Genomic DNA, 26,352 nt, shown 5'->3' with positions numbered 1-26,352 from the left:
GCCTCGAGGGAGTGGCAGCAAGGCTGTGACAGCCACCAAAGGTCATCCAACTTACCCCCAGCCTGCTCCCTGAGCCCTGCCACTGCCTCCTCCTCTAATGCTCTGCCAAAATGCCTTCCATGGTGTGACCACACTTGGCTTCTCCAACACCAGAGCCCTGTCTGGCCTGGCCACACTGACTCCAGCTCCAACCCAGGCGTGTAGGTCTGAAGATGGCAACCAGCAGCCTCAGCTTGGCAACGCGGCTCCTGAAGGATGAGATCTTCCAGTGCCACCATGCACCCAGTCAGCCAGGTAAAATGGGGGCTGGGCTGGTTCGCCCATACAGCCCCCAGCCCCAGTGGCCGCTCATAGCCCTGTCACATCGGCAGAGATGGCGTTAAACCAGACCTGGAACCCTGCCTGGCCCTTGGCCGCGGAGCCTGCCCTGCACCCAAAAAGGAGGGATGCTTCCTCGCTTGCACTGCATAAACCACAACCTTGGGGTAGAAACCACACTCAGCACAAGGCAAGCCATGCAGCAGCAAAGAGAGGTCTGCAAAACATCTGGAAGCATTTGAAAGAAACCAGTTTTGATCATTGGCCTGTGAAGCTTTTCATGCAATTGTCAGTGTTACCAATAGCTGCATTCATGACCCAAATAGCTGGGGTTTTTTTAAGAATAATTTTCCACAAGAACTTTTTTTTTTTTTTTTTTTAAAAAGAACTTTTGAAGCAGAAGAAATATTCAAGGAAGATTTTGATTCAAGCCTTGCTTGGAAAACTGCCTGCGCCGAGGCCAGCACCCTGAAGAGGACACCCCCTTCACAGGGCCAATTTTTGGCAAGGTACTAGGGGCGGAGTGAAAAGCTAAAATCAAAGGGGCAACCGGTGCCGAGCCTATTCTCATGCCACATCCCAGCACAACCACCCAACCCTCCCAACCCTAAAAAAGCATGTTTTCACTCCAATATCAAGCAACAGTTTGCATTTGCCTGTGTGCTCCTAACAATAGATGTCAGTAGCGATCCAGGCTGTGCACATCCGCACCACCGTGCCGGCACTTCTGGCTGCTCCGGCTCCTGCTCCCACCATCCCACCACCACCAGCACCCCTGCCTTCCGCCGCGAAGGAGCCTGTTACCTGCTCGTACTTCTCCAGCTCCGTGTGGTAGATCTGCCGGATCTGGGAGAGTTTGGCTCTGTAGTCGGAGTGCTCCACCGAGTTGTCGGAGCCGGCTCCTCCCGAGGCAGCAGCAGCAGCAGCAGCGGCAGCCGAGCCACCTCCTTTTTCAGGGCCTGCTACCCCCTCGGCCAGGAGCATGTTGTCTAACCGCATCAGCTGGGGGTCCGTGGGCTCCTCTTCCTGCGCCCCCCGGATGCTCAGCACTGCAGGAGACACAAAAGGGAGAGCAAAGCTTGAGTTGCGCCCAGGGCTTAACTCGGGAAAGGGGATGCTCAGCCAAAGGGGATGCTCAGTTCCCACCAACGGGGCTTTTCTTCCTTGCTGGGTACCCCAGCAGGCAGTCTGTACCCTGGTGCCCCAACGCCTGTCACCAAGCGCAGCTCCTCGGCTCTCCAGCCCAGCAGCGGCGACGGGGACCACTCCAGCTCCCCACTCCCCTCCTGGCCTCTTCCCTCCTTCCTGCAGGGAAGAAGTAGGGCAGAACCGGCAGAGAGCTCACTGCAGAGCTAACCCAGAAAACCAAGCTTTGTGCTCGAATGCGCAGCAAAACTGGTAGCCACACCAACCAAAAACCAAAATACATGTACCCGTTCTTGGTGCCAGAAGTGATAGGGACCATATCCCAACTCAAGCACGGAATGGGAAGGTGGGGGTCTCTAGCCCAGACCTCAGCTCACCCAGGGGTCCTCCTGTGTCACCTAGCATGCCATTTACAGCCCGATCCTGCACCATTTGCATCAGCCCTCAACCCCAGACAGCGGAGGAAGACGCACAGAGCCTAGGCCTGACTGTACCTCAGTTTCCCCATCTTTAAATGCAGACGGAGAGGGCTTGTGAGGCCATGCTTTTAACCACGCAGTGGAAAAAAAACCAAAAAAAACCCGGTAAGAAATATAATTTTACTCTTCGGAAAACACCTTTGTTGTGTTTTTTTTTTTTTAGAATCCAGTTGTTCCAGTAAAGTGTAAACCATGCTAAGAAAAGGGGAACAGATAAATGAATCCTCCTGGAGCAAGTTTCCAAGGATAGGATTCTCTTCCCCTCTTTGTACTCTCCACCTCAATTACTGCTTGAGTAGAAGTCCTTCTCTTGCGAGGACTTCCCTGGAAAAACCACATGTGAGCATCCCGACCGCTTGGGATGGCCCAGGTCTGAAGGATGGCAGTCCCCCACGTGTCCCCCACGTGTCCCCCGCGCATCCCTGCACGGCCTGTGTTTGAAAACAGAAGCATAACCTGAGATTTCCGCATGCACACAAGCACAGGTGTGTGCAGCTGCGAAATAAATAAAATAAATCCTTGGTGAGCAAACAAAAAAGGCATTTCCTAAGAGAAATCAATCGTATTTCCCCATCTCATCCAGCACAGGAGCTCAATGCATTTTGTAAACATGCACACACACCCCCCAAGCACACGCTCACGCACACGCACATCCAGAGCTGGGTAACGTTGCGTGGATTTTAATAAAGCTGTGCCCACTTACACCAAGATGAATTTGACCCCCTGAATCTGCAGCACAAACAAGAGCAAGTGATTTTCCCTGTCATTTAAAAAACAAAAACCAAACAAAGTCTAAAATCAATTTGCAATAAGGAAAGTAAAACCAGGGCAGCTAAAAAACCCGGGCAAAGACCGAGTATGGTCTTCCTCACTCTGAAATAAGTTAAAGATACAGCTATTATCAGTATAAAATGAAAGTTAAAAGGCCCTGTTGAGGTTTGGGTAACACTAAAAAGAGCTTTTTTAAAAAGCCTCAAACTCTATGGAAATAATAACTTTCAGGACTCTAGCATCTACTGGCATTTCTGTAATTAAAACATTTGCTGTCAACAAAGGTGGGAAGGTCAGGAGGAAAGCAAGACAGAAAAAAGCCCAACAACAGTAAATATGCCAATAAGATGAGCTAATAATAAATAATTCCACGCTAGGGTGGATCATTTCTATACAGAGGGATGGGGGCAGAGTGCCAAATCTGGAGCCGGGTGCCAGTTGCCGAGCCCTGAGGAGACAGGACCAGCATCTCCCCCCACCGCCAGCACCCAGCTACACGCTTTGCCGATGAATAAATCCGAGAGGAGAGGTCAGCTTTCATCAAGAAAATGGTTTGGGGTCTTCGGACTGCAAACTGAAACAAGAGATAAAAATAGCCAAATTCCTTAAAAGAAGAAGAGGAAAGGGGCCGGGCTACAGGGAGGACATAAACTTGCTATGGAAAAAAAAAAAAAAAAAAAGAGAGAATAAATTCCTATTCTTCCAGGACAAAAAAAAAAAAAAGAAAAAAGAAAAAAGAAAAAATTTGCTACATTAAAGCACATCAAAAGCCCAAATATAAATGGAAAGCAACACAGATTTAAAAAAAACCCAACAATCAAACAAAAAACCCCAAATAAACAAATCAAAAGCGGAATCGCCCAAACAGGTGCATCTGTATTTCAAAAGGGAAATATTTTTAGATTAAAAATCTCAGGAATCATTGACCTGACAGGTAGGCATGAGTGATTAATTAGTTTATGTTTAGAGAGCTGCTTCCTGATGAAAAGCACTGTATAACCCCTGAGCTTTATTACCGTGCAACACACACAGACCAGTACCCGTGGGGGTGTGCACCCAGAGCCCCCCCGGCACCTGTCCCCGCAGCAGAGACCCCAGCCCGGCTGGGGACCATTGGGGATGGTCTGGGTTGGGGTGCTGGCTCCCAGTAACGCTGGGCAGTAAATAAATGGAAAGGCCAATGTGTCTGAGCAGAACTGATGCTGCCTATTTATCCCTGGAAGGCTGTGCTCAGCTGAGGAGAAGACAAAATGATTATTTAAAAGCTCCTTTTTTATCTTCCCAGTGCCGTCCCCAGCTCCAACACACCTCCTGCCAGAATGCCCGGGGTGCTGGGCTCCCCAGCAGCACTGACCCTCCCAAATACCCCCTGTGGCAGGATGCGACCCCTGCTCTGCCAGCCGGGGGGGCGCGGGGTGAGCCACTACACCCGACCCGCAGGGCCTGGGTGGCCGATCGTGAAAGGCCCCCGCTCTCCCCAGGCTGCTGGCTTTCCCACCAAATTAAAATAAAATAAATTAAGCAGAATGATCCTCAGCGGTCCGGCAGCAAGCCGGAGCTGAGGGGCTGCAGGCATGCTCCCGCCCCTGCACTGGCATCCCCAGGACCCACCATTTGCTGCTCCTGATGGAGGAGAGGGGGGAAGAAAAGGAAAAAAAGGAAGAACAAAAAGAAAGATAGCGGCTGGCAGCCGGGGGGAGGAAAATTCATGCGAGACTTTCTGTCCTTGGCCGCTTTCCTGCTGGCTCGGCAGCTCCTGGAGCCGCAGCAAACGTCGCTAGAGGGTGCTCAGCCCTCGCCGCGGTCCCCCACTGCCCCAAAATGCGTTTTTATAGATAAACGTATAGATGCACACATGCAAAGATAGAGAGATATATATTATTTTTTTTCCTATGGATGTATTTTAAAAGCAAAGCCAAGCCATGTGCCTTGTCCCCTCCTGCACCACTGCAAACGCTGCTGGCTTGACCATGGGAGGGGAACCAAGGAGCACGGCTGTTGGCAGGGTCACCATCACCAGCAGCGGACCACCGAGCCGCCAGCCTGTGGTCTGGTCATGGATACCACCAGGGTCACAGGGGCCCATTCCAGCAACCGGGAAATGGCTCTTGGCTCACACTCTCGCTCCTTCACCCTCTTGAGGAAGGTATCACTGCCACAGTATGCAGGGGACATTGTCCAAGTCTCAGGCCTGGGCTGGCTCGGTGGCATGGCTGTGGTGCAGGACATGGGGAGGTGGTGGCAGGACTGGCCTCAGAGAATCAGGCAAGAAGATCAAGCTGAAAATAGCTCCCTGGCTCCTTGCCTGTCCCACAATTTAGGGACATGGAATGGAAACTGCATTGAGTCTCCAAAGCTTTCACATGCTCCAAGATGTCCCCCACCAACCTGGGGAAGCACCTGCAGAGAAACCAGCTCCATGCTCCCGTAAGATGGGCAGCCAGCACCCCACACCACAGTATCTGTGTCCGTTGTCCCCATGTGCTGGGGCAGCCACCAGCCTGATGTACAGCCGGGGGGGACAAGGGCCAGGAGACACAGCCCTTGCCAGACACGGTGCTGGCATACGCCTTCAGAACAGACTGTGCCCTGAGGACGGCCTGGAGCTGTGAAGACACCTAAGAAATCCGGAGGTAGGTATCAGGCTCCTGGTCCTCCACACCACCATCCGCTCCCTTACTTACTCCATTTTCCTGGGAGCATTTTTCCAAAGGGACCTGAGAAGCCAGCTCAGCACAGCAGGCAAGCACACAGCCACCTCTCTTCTCCAAAGCTACCCCAAAATGTTTCAGCTTAGCAACTCTCTGCTCTCCACCCCTTCCAAACGCTCCAGACCAGAGAGGTGCGTAGGCAACAGAGGCAGCATGACATCATGAAGGCAATCAAACGTGACGGGGGTGATGGCAGCAGCTTAGCAGGAGACTGTAGCTCAGCAGTCACAACAAAAAAGGATGCTCAGACCTCCAGGCTCTACCTTTCTCCCAGAAAGGTCAATTTATCCTACTGCCATCACTGTCCTCAAGCTGAGGAGACGTGGGAAGCAGGGCCCTGTCCTGGCCAGACTCCCAGCATGGGATATATCCACTCACAAGGGGACGGAGGCTGCAGTGGTACAGCATTTCCACCATTTCTTATCCTCATGTCTCCCCCCTTGGGTGCTGCTGAATGCGTGCACACCCATTCCCAGCTAGGTGCTGGCCAGGACTTCTGGGGTGGAAGCAGAAGACACCAGAGGAGGCTAAGGCAAGGTGGGAACAGCCTCTTCAGGGATGCAATAGGGACATCTTGGAAGAAGACAACAAGTGAAAGACATGAAGCCAATTCAGGTTGCAATGATGAAACGGGAGGTCCCCCAGAGCTGGTGCGGCCGCTGGTTCCTCAACTCTCCGCTGACTTCAGCAGTCAAAAGCACGGTCCTGTGAAATCTGCTGTGACTGCCTGGTTAAGATCCCCTCCTACTACATGAGCTGGCAGTTCCTCTGCAGCTCCGTTTGCTGACACCACCGGCCACGGGCCGGTCCCAGTGCCTGGGCATTTAAACAAACCCACCCTAACGAGAAACCTGCTGTGTGGTTTTAACGAGTACGGGAGGAGTGCTTGCCCTGCTGCCCGAGCTGGGTTGCTTCTGGATGGCTTTTCTCATGGTTGTTTCTGCCCATTCCCAACTTGCTGAATTGCCTTTCCAGGGGGACATTTTAAAGGAGAAGGAGATTTCAAGTAAATGATTGCAACTTATCGAAAATAATGTGCTACTTAGCATCGGAGACAAGCATCCTGGCAGGCAGAAATGGGAAGCAGTGCCGGAGCAGATGGGAGTAATTAGGTTGTGATTTTCAAAAGGGTTTTCTTCCCTGCCTCCACTGTGCCTAAGATGTACTGCGGGGGGGAACAACCCACCCAAAGCAAGAGTTTCAAGAGAGGCAGACAATTCCTCTGCTGGGCTGTGAGTTGGCCTTTGGTGTGACTTTCCTGTAGGGAAAGCAGAGATGCCCGGCATGTCAGTGCCACTGGTGGAGCACTGCTGGCTGCTCTCTGCCCTCTTGCACAGCCACAAGCAGGGCGAGATGCCTCCTTCCCCACCAAGGCACTCATCTGCCAACAAATCACGGACACCTCACCGGCACATTGGATGAATGAGCAAATCTTTCGACTTTAGAATTAGACCTTTCTCGATAAGAACGAGGATTCTAGTGCAAATCCCTTCCTAGACTAGTGCGTGCCCCTGCGGGGTGGTACGGACAATGAAGGCATGGCAGCTCCTCCCCAGGAACCCCAAAACTCCTGCACAGACGCACACAGTGCACAGCCGGGCTTGGAAACACACATCGAACATTGGCCTTCTTCCAGCCTTTTGCAATTTAACCACTATCCACGGTATTTGCTTGGGCTTGTGAAGACCAAGCTTCAGGAGTCACATGAGCTCACCGGTTTTCTTTAAACATATGTTTTTATACCTCCAGGTCTAAAACAACAGCCAGCAAACAGAAGGACAGCCACAATGCCAGCAAATGTCCCTGCTAACAAAACCAGTAACTAATCACCTTATTTTAAGCCGATCTCTACATTCCCTGGAGCCTGTGTCTACATTTGTGAACGCTGAAGATCAACGGCACTGAACTTGGTACAAAAATACTCCCATCTGCCTCATATTTGAGGACAGTTACACATTAAGTGGCTTGTGGCTGGCTGGCTGCATCTTCCTCGTACTCAACTGTGTAGTCACAACCAAGTCAGGAGAGTTGGGGTTTGCTTCCTCAGCTGATCCACGATGGCATGGGCTTGAGCTGCTCTTCCTAAACTTTCTTTGTGCAGAAAAGCCCCCCAACCCCATGCACCTAACCTAAACACCTCCGTTTTTTCCTATGCAAATACATTTGCAGCCTCCTTTCTTCTGCAACAGCAAACGAAAACGCAGCATCTTGGATCTTCCCTTTAAACACAAAATCACCTTCAAGACCCTATGCTGAGAAGAAATAAACTTCCAGAGATCTGCGGAGGATACTAAAGCACCTCCAGCTGGGTCTTCACACTGCCAGTTCAAGGGCCCTGCTGACAGGCAGCAATGTAAATGTCTTCTCGGCAAAGCAGATGGTGTCCACCTTAAATGGGTATCAACAATCTCGGTAACCACTGTGAAGCACTTCAATGTTAAGTTAATCACAGGGTGTTTTAAACCTCAGTTGGATATATTCACCATGTTTACCTAAAGCCACTGAAAATATCAACATCAAAACACAAATACCTATTTCCAACGTAAATGGAAGCTGGAATTTCCAAATACGCTGACACGCCCCCTTCCAGAAAGCGGGAATTAAGAGAAGTTGTTTTTTTTTTTTCTTACAATTGACATGAAAGTTCCCCTCCTCGCTCCAACCTTTCCAAAACTTACAAATGGATGAACAGATTTTTGCTCAGATTTTCCAAAATAGGCTGCCACGGGATGAGGCACGGAAAATTTCAGCTGGCAAAATGGCTTTTTTGTGCATCTATTTATTTATTTATTTCCCAGGAAAAGGAGGAACATTGTGAAACCAACGGGCCATTTCTGTCATCAATTTTCTCACACATAAACCCAACCCCAGCAACAAACCAAGACAGAGGCTAATACCCATAAGCACTATAAAGCCACCCCAGGCCCCCACAATCCCACCTCCTCTCCCAACACAGGAGTGTCCACCAGGGCTGTTTGGAAGCAAAGCACTTACAACTATTTTGTGAGAGATACTTTTAAAGGTGGAGAAGCGGTCCTTCAGTCCATAAAGCACACTAAATTGTGGCAAGATATGTACTCCCACAGAGATGGAAGTGAGTCACATCAGTTCACAGTAACGGTCCATCTAGCCCTGGAGGCCAACTCCAGCCATGGCCAACGAGCCCCACTAGAGACCCAACCAAGGCCATGACCAACAGCAGAAGCACCAGATGCTCAGGGCAAAAAAGAAATCTTCCCCTCCCATTACATGTTAAAGTTTTCCCCTTCTCTCTTTTCTTTAATAAAAATTTGGGTCCATTTCAAAACAACCAAACTGCTTAAAAAAAAAAAACTTCACATCTTTCTGGGGTGGAAGAGACTAAATTATTTGCTGAATCCAACCCCCCCCCCCCAAAAAAAAAAAAAAGTAAGTCTGAATTACCCTCAAACCGCAATTTTGGGGTGTGGGAAATGGGAGGAGGGAATTTATCACATGCCAGAAAGTTTCTCAGCTCCCAGCAGCAGCTCTCCATCACTTCAGGAGGATGCAGCCTGCATGTGCCGTGGAAGCTGCAGAAGAGAGACATGTCTTTCACAGCGCTGGCAAAGAGTCTGCACCAGTTTTCTCCTAACCCCATCCCAAATGCCAAACGGGTTGCCATAGCGAGCAAGGATCTGGCAGCAAAATGATCAAAAGGTCTGGAAAATTATCACTAACACATTGGGGTGGAAAAAAAAGTCATCCCCCTACCCCACCCCAACTAGAAAATGATCTAAAATTGCCACAAAAAGAAGGAACAGTGTTGTGGTGATTACTGAAAACCAGATTCCCTGAGAAATGTGACTTCCCAGGAAGCTGCATCAACATATATGAGCTTGTATTTCCAGTCCTTCCCTGCATCCTACTCCTGCCGACCAGTTTAGCTCACGGCTAGAAACCGAGCTGGGTATGGAAACTTTTGACCCCATCTCCACATGCCCAGTTACGGCTACGTATTCAAACAAAGCACTGTGGATCAAATTTAAGTATTTTCTATTTTTCTCTTTACAGTCCTAAGGCTGCAAGCTGTGTCTACTCATGGATGCTTCACTGCAGGCTGGTGGTCAACTCCCACGGGCTTCGGCAGCAAAGCTCCCGGCTGTAATTTCTGAAATTTGGGGGCAGGTAGCACTCAGAAACCAAAGGTGATTGAACCTCTCGCACCACAAGCCGATCGCTGAACAGACATGGTTTAGCGGCAGAAAGCAGGCTGGAAGTGTTTGCAAAGATTCAAAACAAGCCAACCAAAGCCAACTGCCCCACCGCTGGACAAGCCAGCTCCTCTCCTCCCAGTTACAGCAGCTTCAAGCCCACCTTTGCCATTGTCCCACAGAACAGCAAACCCTCACAACTCCACCTCATTAAGCAAATCAACTCCACCTCCCCCAATAACACTCTGCAAAAAACTCATCATCCCAGAGCCAAACTCTGGTCATGGAGGGATCAACCCTATCTTCTTGGCACTCTTCCCTTGGAACAGCATGGACAAATTTTAGCCACACACAGGTCCCTTCCCCATCCCACTGGGCACCCCACACATCCCCAGGCTCAGCTCACGGTCCGGCCATGAAGCAGGCTGATGCTGGGGAGCAATGCTGATGCAGGCTGGAACAGTCCCGCACTCAGCTTATCTCGCAAAGCAGTTCTCCCTTTTCTAAGCAGGGCAGGATTAGCTGGCTCCAGTTACAGCTGTGAAGCATAATCAATCCCTTATCTGCGTAGGCAAACCCAGCACATCTCAAATTCTCCAGCTGTGCTGAGCACACCATAAGGGAGAGATTGGCTGCGGCCACCCAGGCTCCTCCATCCCATCCTCCGCCATCTCACCTCATCACCTCCTGTGGGCAGGGGATGGGGACTGGGACTGGGACAGACCTCCAGCTGCTTGGAGCAACAGCCACGGGAGATAAAGGAAAGCCGGGCGAGATTCAGTGCTGCCCTGCTGCTGGGCCAGATTTGAGCTGAAGATGTAACCCAGCTAACTGACCACAGGCTGCCCCAGCTCAGGGGAGCAGCATCTTCCATGGAGAAAAGCCGGTGGCTGGGATGGTAAATTGGCAGTGGAGGGGAGGACGATAACACAACCATGCACACGTGCCCTCCTTCTCACACCTCTGAGAGTACGTTTGGGATTTTTTTCCAATGTGAGGTCGCGATATGGGACAAAAGAATCAGACTGTCCTATTGTGACAAGAAGAACAGGTGGTTACACACAGGGCTCTACGTTGGTTCCTCCAAGGGCAGCACCTGCTGTGCCAGGACCTCACTTTCTCCCAGTGGAGTTTGGGTGATGGCCCAGAGTCCCCTCTGCAGCACCAAGAGAGCAAATTGTCACTGACGGACAGCGTAAGCCATCGTCCCCACCCCAGGAGATGGCTCGGACCTGGCTTTGGCCAGGCCTGGAGACACATCCCGGAGCATGGCATGGGGAGCATGGCAGGGACTGGGGCTCCATAAGCCCTGCAGGAATAAATCAGCAAACAAAAGACAGGATTGCTCCGAGGACAGGTCCAGCCATAACCCCCCACACACACACTCTGAACGCCAGTTGGGCTGGGATCTGCACGGTGCTTTGCATATGAATTCTCCTTGCTGAAAAGAAATGGGTCCTTTGAATGAGCTGAATCTGCTAATGAGAAGCCGGGGCCTCCAGAGCCCCTCTGAGGACAAGGGTCCCAGTTCAACCGCCCCAGGCCAAGCCCTGAAACCTGAGAACAAACAAAGAGAGTTTTTCCCCCAGAAGGAAGCTGCCTTTCCAGTCTGCTCCCCTCTCAGAAAGGTCATCTCCCCTGGACACGCAGTGCTTGCGCACGGCTGCTCCATGCACAAAGCAGCCGGGGCGAGAAAGTCATAGGTGAAAAGACTGGCAAAAGCCCAAGCTGAAAAGCTGCATTTCAGATTCCCTGCTCCTGCCATCCTTCAAAAAAGATGACCCGTGAGACTCTCCATCCAAGGAAAGCTGCCTTGGAGCTCATTAGATGGCAATGTCCCACTCAAGCCTCAGCTTTGTTAAACTACCTGAAGGTACCTGCTGCCCATCACCCCGCCGCTCTGTTGCCAAATCCATGGCCTTGCCACGGGCTAGATCCGGGATTTTCTGCAATACAGGGAGTTTTTCCAGGTCTCGGAGCCAAGTCATCACAGGATACACACTGGTTTTTTCCACCCTTTCTCTCTCACAAAGTGAACAGCGCAGAAGCAGACAGACATCTTTACCAAAAGCTGGGGACAGACACGGAACAGCCCCCCACTGCAGAGCACCCTGGGACCGTGTCCTCTCCCTCCGGGGCCAAGGAACTTCCCTGCCTCCTACTTACTGTCGCGCTCTCTGCCCAGAACCACGTTCCCATTTCCAGCAGCAACCTTCCGATGCAACCCAAGAGCTGAGCATGGCCCTTGTCACTCTTCTGCTTACTTGAAGGCAGCCTCGTTCCTCAGTGCTTGCAGAAGGTAGCTGCAGGAACCATATATCCTTTTTTTGGTGCATGCAAACATGAGGCAAACAAATGGGAAGGAAGAAGCAACTATTAAGCAAGGACTCTCCTCCCAGGGTGAAACCTCAGGGATGGGTTTTGCAGGAAACCTGCTGCCCTGGCAAAGGGGACACTGCGGCCACTGCTGAGTATGCGTGGATTGGAAGTGCCTACCACCAGTGATCACCTTCTCTTGAGGTCACCCATGGCCCAGGCTCTCTGCCTTGTGGAGGCTGGACACTGCTCTTCCCTGAGAGACAGGGTCCCTGTTCCAGATGCAAAAATCCCTCCCCATGTCCACCTCTCCCCAGCCACGGCACCAGGCAATTCAAAGCCCTCTCCATGAAAACTCTGGAACTGAGTTACACACGTGTGATGAATACGCCAAGCCCAAAGCCCAAGAAGCAACCATAACCAAAAGTGTGGGAAATCCTACCCCAGTTCCTGCAGTGCAGCTACCATTTAGATGCAACCCATCAGCCACTGGACAACTTCAGGCACCTACTTTCAGTGGTGGTCTGTACTGGGATGGTATCAGGCCACTTCACAGCATTATAGATGCCACCTAGGTGACAGGACCAGAGGCAGCCTCCCTGGAGTCCACAGGCATGTCACCCCTGTGTGTTTTTGAAGCACCACAGCTCTCCAGGACTAAACGTCCCTCTAACTGCTTGCAGATTTCCCTTACACACAAGGTCTTCATGCCATGCATAGATCACACCAAAGCCTACCTGAATGCTCCTCTTCCCATCTGCTTGGTTTCCAAGCCTGTCCCACTCACAGCACCAGAGAGGTTGTTTGCCTAGATGGTCCATCAAGCTCCTGTGGCTGAGACATGCCACCTTAAACCCAACTTTGCTGGGATTCGATGATCTCAGGCAAATAAACAAGCACGTTTTTTGCACGATGCTCAGTCCCTCACGACACCACGCCAACCTGCTGAGCCTGGCGTCAAACCCGGTCCTCAAGCACGCCAGACAAAGCCCAACTCTTTGAAAGGCAACAGCCGGTCGGCAGTGTTTTAAGGCCAGAAAACAGCTCTGAACGTTCAGTTCCTTCTTTAAATAGAGGCCCCTTCTGTAAACGATCTGTTTGGACAGGAGGGAGAGTGCTGCAAGAGTCCAAGCACTTGTGAAATAGGATCGGCTGCCTTTGCTCCTGCTCCACTCAAAACACGTGGGGGGAAGAAAGAATCCCAAAACTAGCGAGGCAAGAGGGGGGGAGAGAGCCCCTGCACCTCCGTGCTGCTGGAAGCGCACAAGACACCAAAGAAAGTGGAAAAAATAATTAAAAAGGATCAACTAGTGGCATTTCTGTTTCAAGGCGCCTGCATGTGTTTAATTATATTCCATGCAAGAGGTTGTTGACGCAGATTTCCATGCTGTGGGGCGGTGGTGTAACAGGATCCAGCTCTGCCTTCTACCTTGGACAATCCCGCTCGGACTCACCCTCTGCATGGTTGGGCAGTGCCCTCGGGCAGAGGGGGGTGATACTCAGCCCCAAGCATGGTCGCACAGCTCCCCCCTGCTCCTGCAAGAGAGGCCCCTGCCGTGAACAGAGAGGAGAATAAAGAGGGAGAAAGAAAAAAAAAAAAAAAAAAGGAAAAAAAATTCTTTGCCCAACTCCGGCTGCGTCCCAGATCAAAGATCATCTCCAGCGAGGCCATCTGGTCCTTGTAAATGTAAAACCAAATTGAAAGCCCTGCCCTCACCTCCTCTGACTCCCTCGGCAATATTGCTTTTACCGGCCAGGGATGGGGAAGGAGCTCACAAAAGGCATCTGTATGTAATATAGAGCCTCCGTGCAGCTGGGCTATAGGCTTGCAACCCCCCTTTTTGTTAATCACGAAGCAGAGGTAAATGTTTTCTTTGGATCTCCAGGGGCCCTGTTATTCCCAGGGGCTTTGGGAAGAGCCCACGGCAGCAACCCTGGGATGGAGGAGGGCTGCTCTACATCCCCCCGCCACTTCTCTCTGGCTGAGGATGGGGTTGTCATCCCTGTCCCAGTCTAGAAAGCGACACACCAGGAGAGGGAAGAGGTCCCTGCCATCCCAGCAGTGCCTCCACCATCACAGAAGCCACACAGCACCCTCCTTCCCCAGCCCAAGCAGGTTTCTCCCACCACTGCTCCCTGTCTGGGATGCAGAGGCCAGCAAATAAACAGAGAGAAAGAGGAGGACCGAACAGAGCGCTTCCAAAAAGGGGATACAATGCATCTGAGCCAAAAATGACTTGTGAAAAACCCCACCACTGCCAACCCAAATACTCCAGGCTCAACTTGAAAGGCAAGCAGGATCTGCTATCGAGAGGAGAAAGCTACACGGGAGACGTCGCAGGCAAAGAGGAGGCAGCTTGAGGAATTCCTACCCATCAAGCTTTATTGTGTTATTCCAACTAAGCAGAGACAAAAAGACAAATCTCAGCTCCCTACTTTCATTTATAATTGAACCCAGTCCAGAAGGATGGAGCAAGTACCATCTGTAATGCAGAGTGCATTAGCAGCCGGCAGAATGAAATATTCAAATTACTGTAGGCTACCTCGCATTTCAATGACAGGGTTACAAAAACCTGACTTGTAAGTGGAGATTGGACTGGAAGAACAGAAAGTTTGTTTTTCCAGTGCATGAATTAACCTAACAAAATGTTACTTTCAGGAAAAAAAAAATCATTTGCGTGGGTAATTCTTCAACATATCCCAACAGGCTCACAAGAAAAAAAAATATTATTCCATTTAGCTATCTTAATTGATATATTGTCCGGGGAGATGGAAAAGCTCGGGGAAAAAAGGGCAAGGCTTTTCCTTTTGGCTGAAGATACTAAATAAATAGAATTAGGTGTGCATGAACCCTACCAACACATACGGGTCCTCCACACAGGGATGCGTGGCAGCACCTATGTGCATCCATGGGGTGTGTCAGTGCCAATACTTGCACGAGCTGCAGCCTTTCGATGCCGTGCACAATCTGAATATGCAAATCACTCCTTGATTTTCGTGCTTGTGCCTGCACCGGGATCCATTCGTTTTGATATCGTTAATCAGGGCTGCCGAAAAGCCTGACACAGTAAGTGGCTGTAGCCCCTAGCAGTAGTCAAGATAGAGTGACAGGCTCCATTTAAGATGTCACAGCATATAATAAAGTGTAAAACTATACTTAAAATAAACGAGATAGAAACAATAAACTTGACTCTGGGTTTGAACTTTCTGGGAGAGCAGCAGAGAGATGCGAGCACACGCGTGTGCAAGCAGGCAGGAGGCTGGGGTGGCTGGAAAGGATGGTCCCCCACCAGCCTGCCACCCAGGTGACAGCAAGCAGGGCTGCTGCCCACATCCTCTGAAGGAGCCAAGTTTCTCAGCAACCCCACCATAACAACTAGTCTGCATGCGGGACATCTCTGGAGCTTCTGGAAGTGGATGTTGAGGAGGAGGAGGAAGACAAGAAGCCATAACTGGGGTGTGCTGGGGACTGAGGGGACAGCCAGGCCACTACGGGCACTGCGATTCACGCACGGAGCCCACTGCAGGGGCTCAGCTTTGCTTCCAGCACCTCAGCAGAGAAGGGATTTACCCAACACAGGTGTCACCTCCAGGCACCTGACTGGAGGTTGGGACAACCTGGCCCAAACCACTCTTCCCTCCCAGGCACCCAGGGAGCCCCACCAGCTCCCGGCCATGCTCCTGGGGTGTCCCTTCCCCTCCATCCCCAGATGGCTGTGTCAGGATGGGATGGAGAGGCAGCAACGTCCTGAGCACCTCCAGCCTGGGCTTGGCCATGTGCCCCAGGGCTAGGAGCCACAGCAGATGCTGGAGCCCTTCCCTGGCAGGGTGAGGATGAGGATCAGGCCCATGCGGGGTGTGGGGGGCGTACTCACAAGTCCAAAAGCCCCATTTTTCTCCCCACATCACCTCTCCCCATCCCAAAACCTCCAGCGCGCCCGATGGCAGCTCTCCATGCTGAGACAAACCAGTCGCTCTCCCTCCTGCTAAGCAGTTAAATTAGAGAGTATTCAATTAATAACAGCTGAATATTCTGTCACATTTAGGAAGATGTATGGTAAGACAAGCGAGTTGTGATGTCTGTGACAGAAATGATAAAAGTTCTCCCGACACAGCCTGGCAGATACTTGGCTGGAGGAATCGCTTGCTCTCATGGACTCCAACGTCAGCACAGACACCAGGCCCAGCGCCGCCTTCAAAGGAGAGACGCTCCAAATTGCACGGCAGAACCACTGCCAAAATGGTTTGCAGGCAGCTCCCTCCTGCCCTCCTTCTGGGATCCATCTGAGATGCAGGGCCGAGATCCTGGAGAAGACCTTGGCCAAGACCTTGGCCAAGACAGGTCCAAGACAGTGCCTGTCAGCCACCACATGGTAAGCATCACTCAGCAGAAGCTCAATCCCTCCCCAGTCACCTAAAGGCCAACCCACAACACTCCTCCCTCCCAGGGCTGCCTCAGTTTACCCATCTGCAAAAGGGACAGCAATCACACCCCAAGCAACCCACCCCAGGGGGGTCCGGGGCAGCGCTCGCATGGCACCACGACCACGGGCAAGTGCCTGCCATCCGGTAAGATGTTCTCCATCTAATTTACAGATGCGACACGGGCAGGGGACACACGGGAGTGGTGCTCATGAGGCCACCTCCTCTTCTTCTGGGGGGTTGTTTTTCACTGGTGTTGTTTGCGAACACAGTTTTGTTGCTAAGAAACTACCTTCATATTGCTCAGGGAGCAAAGACAAAGCAACCGTCAAAATAACGCTGTATTTTGACAGTAGCCAGATCGTAACCATAAATGATCCATTTTTCCTGCTCTCCTGTATGCTCATTAATGTGGTCTAAATACCATACTCCCCTGTATAACCCGGACCCTGCACGCACACGCACGTGGCACACACAGGCGCTGGGGACTCGTGCCCCACGTGCGGGGGGCTCCGTCGCATCCGTTCATTCCCCAAGCGAAAGCTGAAGGAATCAGGCCCGGGAAGAGGAGGGAGCTCCCTGGGGAGGCCCCACGGCTCCCTTCTAGGCAGGAAGATGGCACAAGATCTTTAAGCAAGGGATACATGAGAAATAACAGGGAGAAGATAAGACCTCTGCCGATATCCACAGCAGCTAGCTCTGCGCATCAGCCCTGGTTTGGGGACAAATGCAATTATCTGTTGGCTTAGGGTTTGTTGGGTGGGTTCAGGTTGCCTGTTGTGGGTATTTTTCAGGTCCCAGGGGAGAAAAAGTGGGGGGAAAAATGAAACCCATTCGCTGCTCAGTTTCTGAGGTGCTCTGTGCCTCTCGCTGCTTTCAGGATGGGGAGATCCTGGCACACAGGGAGGATCAGAGCACCCCTTCACCATCAACTTGACACAGATATATTCCCAAACCAAGTTCCCAGGATCCTGAAAACCAGTTTACCAATGCACCCACCTCCTAGGGCAGGATGACATCTCTACTTTTCCTGCCGAAGCATCTCTGGCCTCTCTTTGCTGGTCCCACTGCAACTGGGAGGACCTGGATGGGTCCCAGAATAGATATGAAAAGCAATACATTTACCCCGGCTAAAAAGGCAGGAAAGGGACAAAAGTACCTCCAGGACAGCAGTAGCTGCAGGAAGATGTTTTTCTTGTGCTGATCCAGGACCATCCAGGATGATGCATGAAGCTAAAAGGCTTGGTGGACATGGTTGGCAGCACCCTGCTCGCGCATGCTAGAGGAAAGCAAATGGCCTGTTCGCAAAAGTCTCGTGGGCTCAGAGGGCAGCGAATAAAAGTGGGGGGGCGGGGGGGAGGGGAAAGACACCCCGGCTGTGCCCACTGACAACTGGGAATAAAAACTGCTTCACTGGAAAGCTTCAGCATCACGGCCAGTGCCCTGAGTACAGGCAGCATCCTGCTGTCAGGTGCCAGAGAGACAAGCAGAGCAGCGGGTCACTGCCACGCAGGCAGGGCCACAGACCTCGGCACCTTGTACCCACCCTGCTGCAAAAGCCCCCTTCCAGGGCCACAGACCTGCTGCTGCTGATTTACAGGCAGAGGGAAAGGGCTAAAAGGCAAGGCTGAAACTGTGCCCTGTCATGCCAAGGCAACCCAAAGGGCCCCCGCACTTTTGGAAACCCCTGGTGCAAGAAAGGGTCACACACAGAATCCCACACACAGAATCCCGTGGCTCTCACCACACCGGCAGGGCAGCAAACATGGACCTGCCATCCTCCACCACCACCCACCCGTGGCGATCACCAGGTCGAGAGCCGGCAGCGAGGGGCTGTATCCCTCTGCTCCACATCCCTCGGCGCACACTCGTGCAGGCAGCGATGCTCGAGGCAGGGACCAGCAGGGACCGGGAGAGCAGCGCCCTGCCTTGGGTGCTCTTTAGGGTGAGTCAGGAAGAGAACTGAATTCTCTTCCCAGCTGTGGGAAGCGATCCTGCAGTACCTAGGGACCCTTCCCCTGGGCCAGCTGGAGCATGGCTCTATCTGATCCCTTGCTCAAGCAGCAAGATGCTCCTGCACGTTCCCAAAACACCAGCCCAGCACCGAATGGCCTGTCTCCCGTGGAGCAGCAGCTTGCCACGTGTGCCTTCCCTGCCAAAACCCCCAGCTCCACCCCACAGTAGGAGAAAAAGGGAAGGGCGAGAAGAGCTCTGCTGAAACCCACCAAACCCCAACCCACATTTCTCCGCAGCAGAACAAAGCCCTTGGCAATCTCTTCTCCACTTGGGTCCCCCAAACCACATGAAAGCGGCATTTTTCTGGGCTAATTACACAGGCTGCTCTGAGCCTCCTGGCAGAATAAGAGCTGCAAAGGCAGACATCAAAGAGCTCCCAACTTTAAAATAAATAGAGAGCAAAGACAGCGCAGTCCATGGGAGATCTTTCCCTGTTGCCTGCGCTGGCTGCTCAGGTTGAACGTCGGAGGTGACTCGGTTCAGGAGGCCCCCGGCAAGGAAAGCCAGGGGAAGGGGGGGGGGGAGGGGAGAGCAGCTAGATTTTATTTGCATGGCCCGTTCCCAGCAGGCAGAGGCAAGGAGCAGGGGGTTGGTCCTTGCAGGACCAGACCTGGTCACAGCAAAGCTTTCTAAGGCTCCCATCCAAAGGAAGGACCTTGTTGGAAGGTATCTGCTAGCTGGGGTGGGCGAGCTGTGGGGGGCTGGATGGAGCAGCCAAGGTCAGGTTGTGGGAGAGGGTGGGATAGGAGTCACTGCCACATGCCAAGCGTGGTGGCTGCCATCACACCTGGTCTGAGCACCAGCCCTGGGCGCTGTGCCTCAGTTTACCCAGAGTTAACACCTGGAGCTTTGGAGATAGTATTTTCCAAACACGTCCTTCACCCTGCGAGAACCTTCACCGAGGTCCTAGCAACCTTCCAGAGGAAGCCTTGGTCCTGCTCAAGCAGAATCACAGCCTGTCCTTGCATCTATCTCCTAATGGACCAGAAACCTGAGCTCTGCTGCTTCCCATTCATTTGGCAGCGGCACATTTGCTGTCCCCTCCAGGAAAGGGGCACCAGCCCCAAACCACCGGCACCCCTTGCGGATCCATCCCCTCTCCTGGCCCCGAAAGCGGCAGGCTCTCCTGGCTTTCAGCAGGACACCCTGATGTGCTGGGCATGATTTGCATTGGAGATGACTGGTGAAGATGAAGTCATCCTACCAGCTCCTCCAGCCCCCACCTCTCACCCTCTCCTTTGGGCTTCATAAGGCCTTACAGCACGGCCAGTACACGCTCCGCAGAGGAACCAGCCCTTGCTCCTTCTCACTGATGAGCGCAGAGATGCTTCCAAAACAGCAAGGCATGACCAGAAATCCTATGGGTCTTCAGGCACTGGTCCTTCCATGGGCAGTAATTACCCAGGAGTGCTGCCGCGAGACAATTCTGCAGTGCCTTGGAAAAGGACAGGGGCAAGGAAATCCACAGGGGATGCTCCGATATTCAAGAAGGTCAGCACGCAGAAAGCTGTCATGTAAGGGATGCCAACTGTGCTCCTGCACCCAGCCTGGTCCAGCCCTTGGTCTCTCCGCTTCTCCCCAGTCTTGGCTTCAGGGGTGCAGGGACTGAGGGAGGTACAGGAGGAGGGCTGGACTGCACCCCGCTTCCTCCCAGAGAGGAGAAGGAAGATGAAAGGAAGGGTAAGGCTGGGATGGCCGAGCGTGGGATGCGAGGGGAAGGTGTCAATTAAAGCAATGAGGCCCTCTGCATCCCCGTGCCTGACAGCCGGGCTGAGCGGAGCTGACAGCCGGAGCGCCGGCTGGCTTCCCCGTCTCGCTTGCCGGAGCGTGCTTCCCCCCGCGCACCCCCGGCTCCAAATCGGCAAGGCTGGGGCATGCGGACACCGGCAGCGGCATGGTGTCCCTTCCCCTGCCCCCAGAGATGCTCCTAATAACGGGAATGATCATGATTTGGGGCTTAAGCAGGCCACGGCCAGCCTGGGGGCGGATGGCAGGGAGGCAGTTGGGGGCCGGGTGGGATGGCAGAGGGAGGCACCGCATCGCACTGAAATACCTAACGAGCAAGTGCTGCCAGGTCTCAGCCCCTGCGCAGGATGGCATCAGTCAGGTGCTGGGATGCGGGGAAGGTGGCGATCCAGAAGACACTAGCTGGCAACATGCCCCCCGAACCGCCCCCTCCCCGGACAGCCAGCCACCTGCATCTCTGCTCTCCCTTGCCTCTCCCCTGGGAATCGCATTCTGGGAGCTCCTGCTTCACCCCCTGCCTGCCCTCCCCGCAGGCTCAATCCGATTACTGCTGATACACATCTCCTCCTGGGCTCCAAAACACGCTCTTCCCAGCTGAAGGATTCGCAGGGACACGGAAAACTTGTCCTGATTGCGGCGTTAATGGTCGTGTGGCCCATGTCATCACCAAAATGGCCTTAGGGGGAGAGTTGATGGGTCTCTGAAGTCATCAGGACTACCCCACCTCATCTTGCTCCCCTTATTAAAACCATTCATCCTGGGAGCTAAATGAATATGTTTCATCTTCAAATGCTGAGACACAACAGCAAGCAGGCAGAGATCTAATAGAACAATACCCATCTAATCATGCCGATTTTTCTCTCCCCATCCTGCCTTCATATTACATGCGCGGCCGCGAGACCAAGCCAGGGCCGCAGGCAATGGGTGAGGACGGGCCACGGCCCGCACCTGGCTCTGCTGCCACCACTGCACCTCGTGTCCCCCCTACCCACAGCAGGGTCTTCCACCCTCTGCTGTGGTGGAAAAAGCCCCAGGACTTTTAAAACTAATAAGCCTGATAGATACTGAGCCTAACAAGTCTAAGGGAGCCAGGGAAGCAGGGCAGGCCCTCCGTCATCAGCAGACCCCTGCTTCCCCTGGGAATATTGCATGCCGTACTGTCCATGAATCATTTTGGCGCTCCTTCCCGCACCCACCGCAGGTTTTCCCAGCTCCTGTTCCCTTAGATACAGGGTTGATTTTTTCCCCTTGTTTGCTAAAGCGCGATGCTAGAGGAAGCGTAACAATTTTGTGTCTCTCACATATTAAGGGTCTCCAGCAAGGTCCTCGGCTGGGGATGGGGTGGCGGAGGACACGGCAGGTGGGAGCGTCGTGAAGGGCTGGGGGTGGGAAAGGTGGTTAATCCATCGCATCTTTCAAGAGCCTGCCAGAGACGCCGCTGGTCTCCCCTTCCTAACTAGGGTTTGCACAGCAAATCCCTGCTCTATCTAATTATTAACGATAATAACGGTGGCTGGCTCGCTGGATGCCATCTGGAGCCCTGCCACGCGTGCCCGCTGGCCCCAGGAGGGCCGGGAAGGGGGTGACCCACGGGGCGAGGGCCAGGGCCAGGGGCTGGCCAGGCGGTGGGTACCAGCTCAGCATCGCCCTGAGGACCCGGTGGGCCCACCCAAGCTGCCGTGCTTGTGTTCGCTGCTGTGGCAGGCTTCATAAGGCTCCGCTCTTTGACTGGCGTTGAGTTTATGTGAAAGTAATTAACAGTAATTAATCCTTAATTACAGTAATTAGCCAAGTCGCAGTAAATTAAACCACATCTGGAGCAGATGAGGGCTTCTGAACGGAAGGCTAGTGCAGGCGACAATCGGAGAGATGCTGAATTCATCTGACAGCATCTGATTAAGGCTACCTGTTGCAAGCTGCTCATTTGCATCGTGTTTTTGTTTGTGTTTGGCAGTAACCCTTTCAGCCGGGCTCCCACCCCCAACTCCACTCCCCCTGCCTGTTTCTACCTCCCCATCTGCCCCTGCAGCGCTGTGTGGATCTGCAAGCAGAAGGGAGCAGCTCCAACCCAAGAGCCAAGGGTCTCCCTGCCACCCTCTGCAAGCAGCCCAGGGGATGAGGAGCTGCTGGGCTCCCCCGAACCCTCCAGAGAGCAGGAGCTGCTCAGGGGGTGGTATATAAACCACCCACCCCACAGGTAGGCACTGGGCAGGGGGCAACTGAGCAGGATGGAGACAAAGCAATGGAGGCAGCCAGCTTTGCTCCTCAGTTTCCCTGCGCCATAACAGCTACAATAATCATAATCATAATAATGATAATAATAATAAAAGATCTGGACTCCAAAGGGGAGCACATTACCAAAAAGGGGCAGGCTATTATTAATACCACTCAGCATTTACCCAGTGCCGTGCTACCTCAGAGACCTTTGCTGATGTTTAGCCATGCTCACAAGGAAGGGGAAATCCTTCCCTTCCCTTTCTTCCAGCAATGGGGAAAGCACAAGACGGAGAGGCAAAACAGGGTCCGAGAGGCTCAGCTACAGCTTGTCATGTCTGAACGCTAAGAGCAAGCTCAGGGAGCAAACTACACCGTCCTGATTCGGTTTCATGCCTTCGTCCCACACAGCCAGGATGCATGGTTGGCTCTGAGCTATTACAGAAAACTGGGGACAATTCAGAAAAATATCTTTCACTCTTCTGGTCCTCAAACTGCATCACTCACCAGCACCCCAAACTCTGGGACAAGGTTTGCTGTCAAGGCAGAGAGATGCCAATGGGATTTCAAGAGTAGAACTGCAACCATGGTGGTCCAAAAGCAATTGCCTGATTTCACTAGGTATTGCAAAAGCTTTGGGCCTTAATTGCACGCAGTTAATGAGCATGAAGGTCCTGCGTATCTTGCCTTTTCATCACACAGTACAGGGTGGATGGGTGGTATACCTAGGCTCCAAAGCCTAGGCAGGGAGTGTTAAAAACCCCTTTGATACTGAAATACTGCCTCGCCTCTGGAACTGAAACCATCCAGCTAAAACACCCACCAACCAGCCAATGTCTAACGCCTGTCCGACCCAGAAACAGACTTTGCTGTTGTGTCTCAGTTGGAAAAAGGGGAATTCACAGCTTTCATCCCCTCCCAAGGAGAAACGTGGTGTTCCTCAGCCCCCAGGGCCACCAGTCACCAAACGGAGCAGGAAAAATTAAGTAGACTCAAGTGGTGCTCCACCAAACCTCACCTTCCTGAACTAGGCAGGTGCCTGAACATGGATGCTACCTCAAGAGGGCTGTGCCTGGTGCAAGAACTGTGTGTGCCTACCCAGGGTGAAAGGATTTTGCAGTCAACTTAAGAGTGGGGAGGGTTCCTGATTCACACCCCTAAAACGAACTCACACTGTCCTCCCAGTGCAATTTTACTTTCAACCAATAGTTTTCTAAATAGATATTCCATCAGCTTTGTACTTGAGATCCTTCACAGCTATGGCATTTACAGCAAATCACATTATTTTGCTGCAGCCAGATTTTTGGCTAAAATATATATATATTCATATGAATAAAAGATTCCCTCGTAAATGTCTTCAAGAAATACACCCCCAAAATCCACAATGCCAACATTTTGCCTTGCACAAAAATAACATAAAATGGGAAGCTGTAACCAAATACACAAATCTGCTCCGGCCAGGCAGAAAGAGTGCAGGATGTTGCTCTGCTCCAGAAGCAGCAATGACCTCAGACGGTTTAATGGTGGAGGCAGGAAAGCCTGGCTGGGCCTGCTTCTTCTCCACAGGTATCAGCCAACAGCTATCTGTACAGACCATAGATGCTAAAGATATGGCCTTCAAAGCTGCAAAACATTCAACATCTCAGCTAGGGTGAGTAGCCAAGTCTCCAGTGCATGGGCAACTCAAGACTCTTGGGAAGATGGGCACTGCAGACCCAAATATGTGTTTTATTTTAGCTTGTGTGTGTCTTTGCGTCCAAATTTCCTCCAGTCTCACTTAGCTATGCAACTTCATCTCTACACCCATAAGGAAGCCCCGTCCCCATGCATTGAAAGGCTCAAGAGAAACAGCTCCTGTAACGGCTCCCAAGACAATTCCCAGCTGTCCCACCCTGGATCAGGACACAACAATACCTCTCTCCCCAGAAGACAGTGTAGGTGAAGTGGTGCAACCTCCCCTGCTTGCCTGCCCATTGCTCCTCTCAAAGCTGGCAAAGACTTGCAGGAATATGAGGACCAGGGTCAGTGCTTTCTCCAAGATGCATCAACAATGTTGCTGTTAGGTCCAACTAGACCCAAAGCTAAAAGCTCCCTAAACCTCCAGCGTTGCTCAGCCTAGTCATCCTACCTACTTGCAACTGGTACATCTCAAACTTTCAGGCCTGCATCCTTCATGGTGGTTCCAACCTGCGTAAGTAGCAACAAGTCCCTCTGGCTTTTACTTACGTGGTTGGGAACACAAGTCGCCAACGGAAATAGACCTTCCATGCTGGTGGGGCGATGGTTTTAATGCCACCAAGTTGACCCTCTCTACCTTTTTAAGCCCAAATAATTGGGACATTTTGCTGCAGAAGCCCAGAGCAGTCCAGTGGCTGCTCCATTCCCAGTAGTTTCACACCAGGTCCAATGAGAAATCCAATACAATCACAGAAAAATTAACGATACTGCAAAGGGGAGAGGCACATCTCGCTTCTCTCCAGGGGAAGGGAGATGTGGCCATACCCAACGACACGGCCAGGTGGACTTCCTCACCCACCAAATATCACCATTTTTGGACCCAACATGCTACTGTGGAAGTTTTAACCTGAAAATAGAATGCGTGCGTGGCAAAGTTCCCAAATAAAACCAAGTAAAACTAAGCCTCTATGCCTTACAGCCCAGGAAGGTACCATGGCCCAAGGACCTGGGGCTGGGGAGGTGAGACACGGCAGATCTGCCCAGCCCTGCCAGCGACCTGGCGCAGATGCGCCTGCCATTGCAGACGGACGCACGTACGCCTGTTTTATGGACATGTGTGCGGTCCTTTCAGGCCGAAGACTCCGGTCCCTCCTCATCTGCACAGTTCGAATTAATTATACACTTTAATTTCATGAATTATTAATTTGATTCTGACTCGGCAGCTTACGATTATCCAGCGCTACAGACTATGCAATTCCAGCTTCATTAAAACATCACCAGCTGCCTGAGAGACAGACATTAAATAGCAGAGAGTAATAATAAAATTAAGCTCCCTGCGCATAGCAACAGAGTCTTCCCCAGCCGCACACGGTGAGGGCCCAACTGGTAAATAGGTCCCTTCCAGGAGCTCCATTCCCCTCCTGAGGCTGGTCGGACCCCGCTCCTTCACTGGGAGGATGCTGCTCCCGAGGCACGTGGCAGTGGAGGACCTGGGGGTGTGCAAGAGCACCCCTGGGATGGGTGGCACGACCGGGCGATGAGGGCAAGCGGCATCCCCCTCCCAACGCCCTCCTCAGCGCCCGCAGCAAGGACGGGGAAGGCTCCAGGGCTAACATCGCCTCCAAATAAATAAAGCCGGAGCGCTGCCTCCCAGCGTCTCCCTGGCAAAACAATTTATAGAGGGAAAATGTCGGAATTTAGACATTCCATTTAGCTGCTTCAGAAATCTAAGGACCCCAAACCTTGTGGGATTTGAGAAATCGATGGAATTAATTAAGGGAGATGTCCAGCAGTCTCTGCTAAGTAATCAGCAGGTACAGTAGACCTGAAATTCTATAAAGAAAAATGGGAAGGGATGACATTGAAGGAGGCAGTGGGGATTAAAAAATGAGCATCCGAGTGGTAAAGGCGCACACCCATTGATCGCTGCATTACGGATTAAGGCTTCAACGAGCAGCCAGAAGATTCTGTAGCAGAAAATGGTTACAGAGGATGAGCATGAGCAGAGCGGATATATATAACCTCTGACAGCCGGGAACAACTGAGAGACAGAGGACAGCTCTGCGGCGAACCCCGGAGCAAGAAAGTTTTGGGGAAGGGGAGGAAGGGGAAGCTGGGGGGTGGGGGGGGGGCTCGGGGGGAGCCATTTTGTGCGAGGGAGACCTGCCTGGGAGGAGGCAGCAGGTCCCCTACCCACCCCGGGGAGGAAGGTGGAGGGGGGCACCCAGAGCCAGTGCCAGATGGGGAGCCATGGGGGTGGGCAGCGATGTGGGGAGGGGGCACTGGTGTGCTGGCCTGGGAGGCCACTCCATCAGCAAGGAGTTAACGCCTGGGAAGGAGGCGCAGAACAAGCGAACACAAATG

At 52.4% G+C, this 26,352-nt stretch overlaps 1 protein-coding gene across 3 annotated transcripts in view; it reads right to left on the bottom strand.

Moving 5' to 3' along the window:
• PBX1 (PBX homeobox 1) overlaps window positions 1–26,352 on the bottom strand; it is a 133,822-nt gene that overhangs the window by 26,594 nt on the left and 80,876 nt on the right. For all 3 annotated transcript variants that reach the window (XM_055724715.1, XM_055724717.1, XM_055724716.1), the window contains one exon: window positions 1,123–1,367. In XM_055724715.1, coding sequence (XP_055580690.1) covers window positions 1,123–1,367 — 245 coding nt within the window. The remainder of the gene's footprint in view (window positions 1–1,122; window positions 1,368–26,352) is intronic.

The sequence above is a fragment of the Falco cherrug genome, chromosome 12 (assembly GCF_023634085.1).
Source record: "Falco cherrug isolate bFalChe1 chromosome 12, bFalChe1.pri, whole genome shotgun sequence".
NCBI lineage: Eukaryota > Metazoa > Chordata > Aves > Falconiformes > Falconidae > Falco > Falco cherrug.
This window is presented reverse-complemented; position numbering and strand designations above follow the sequence as displayed.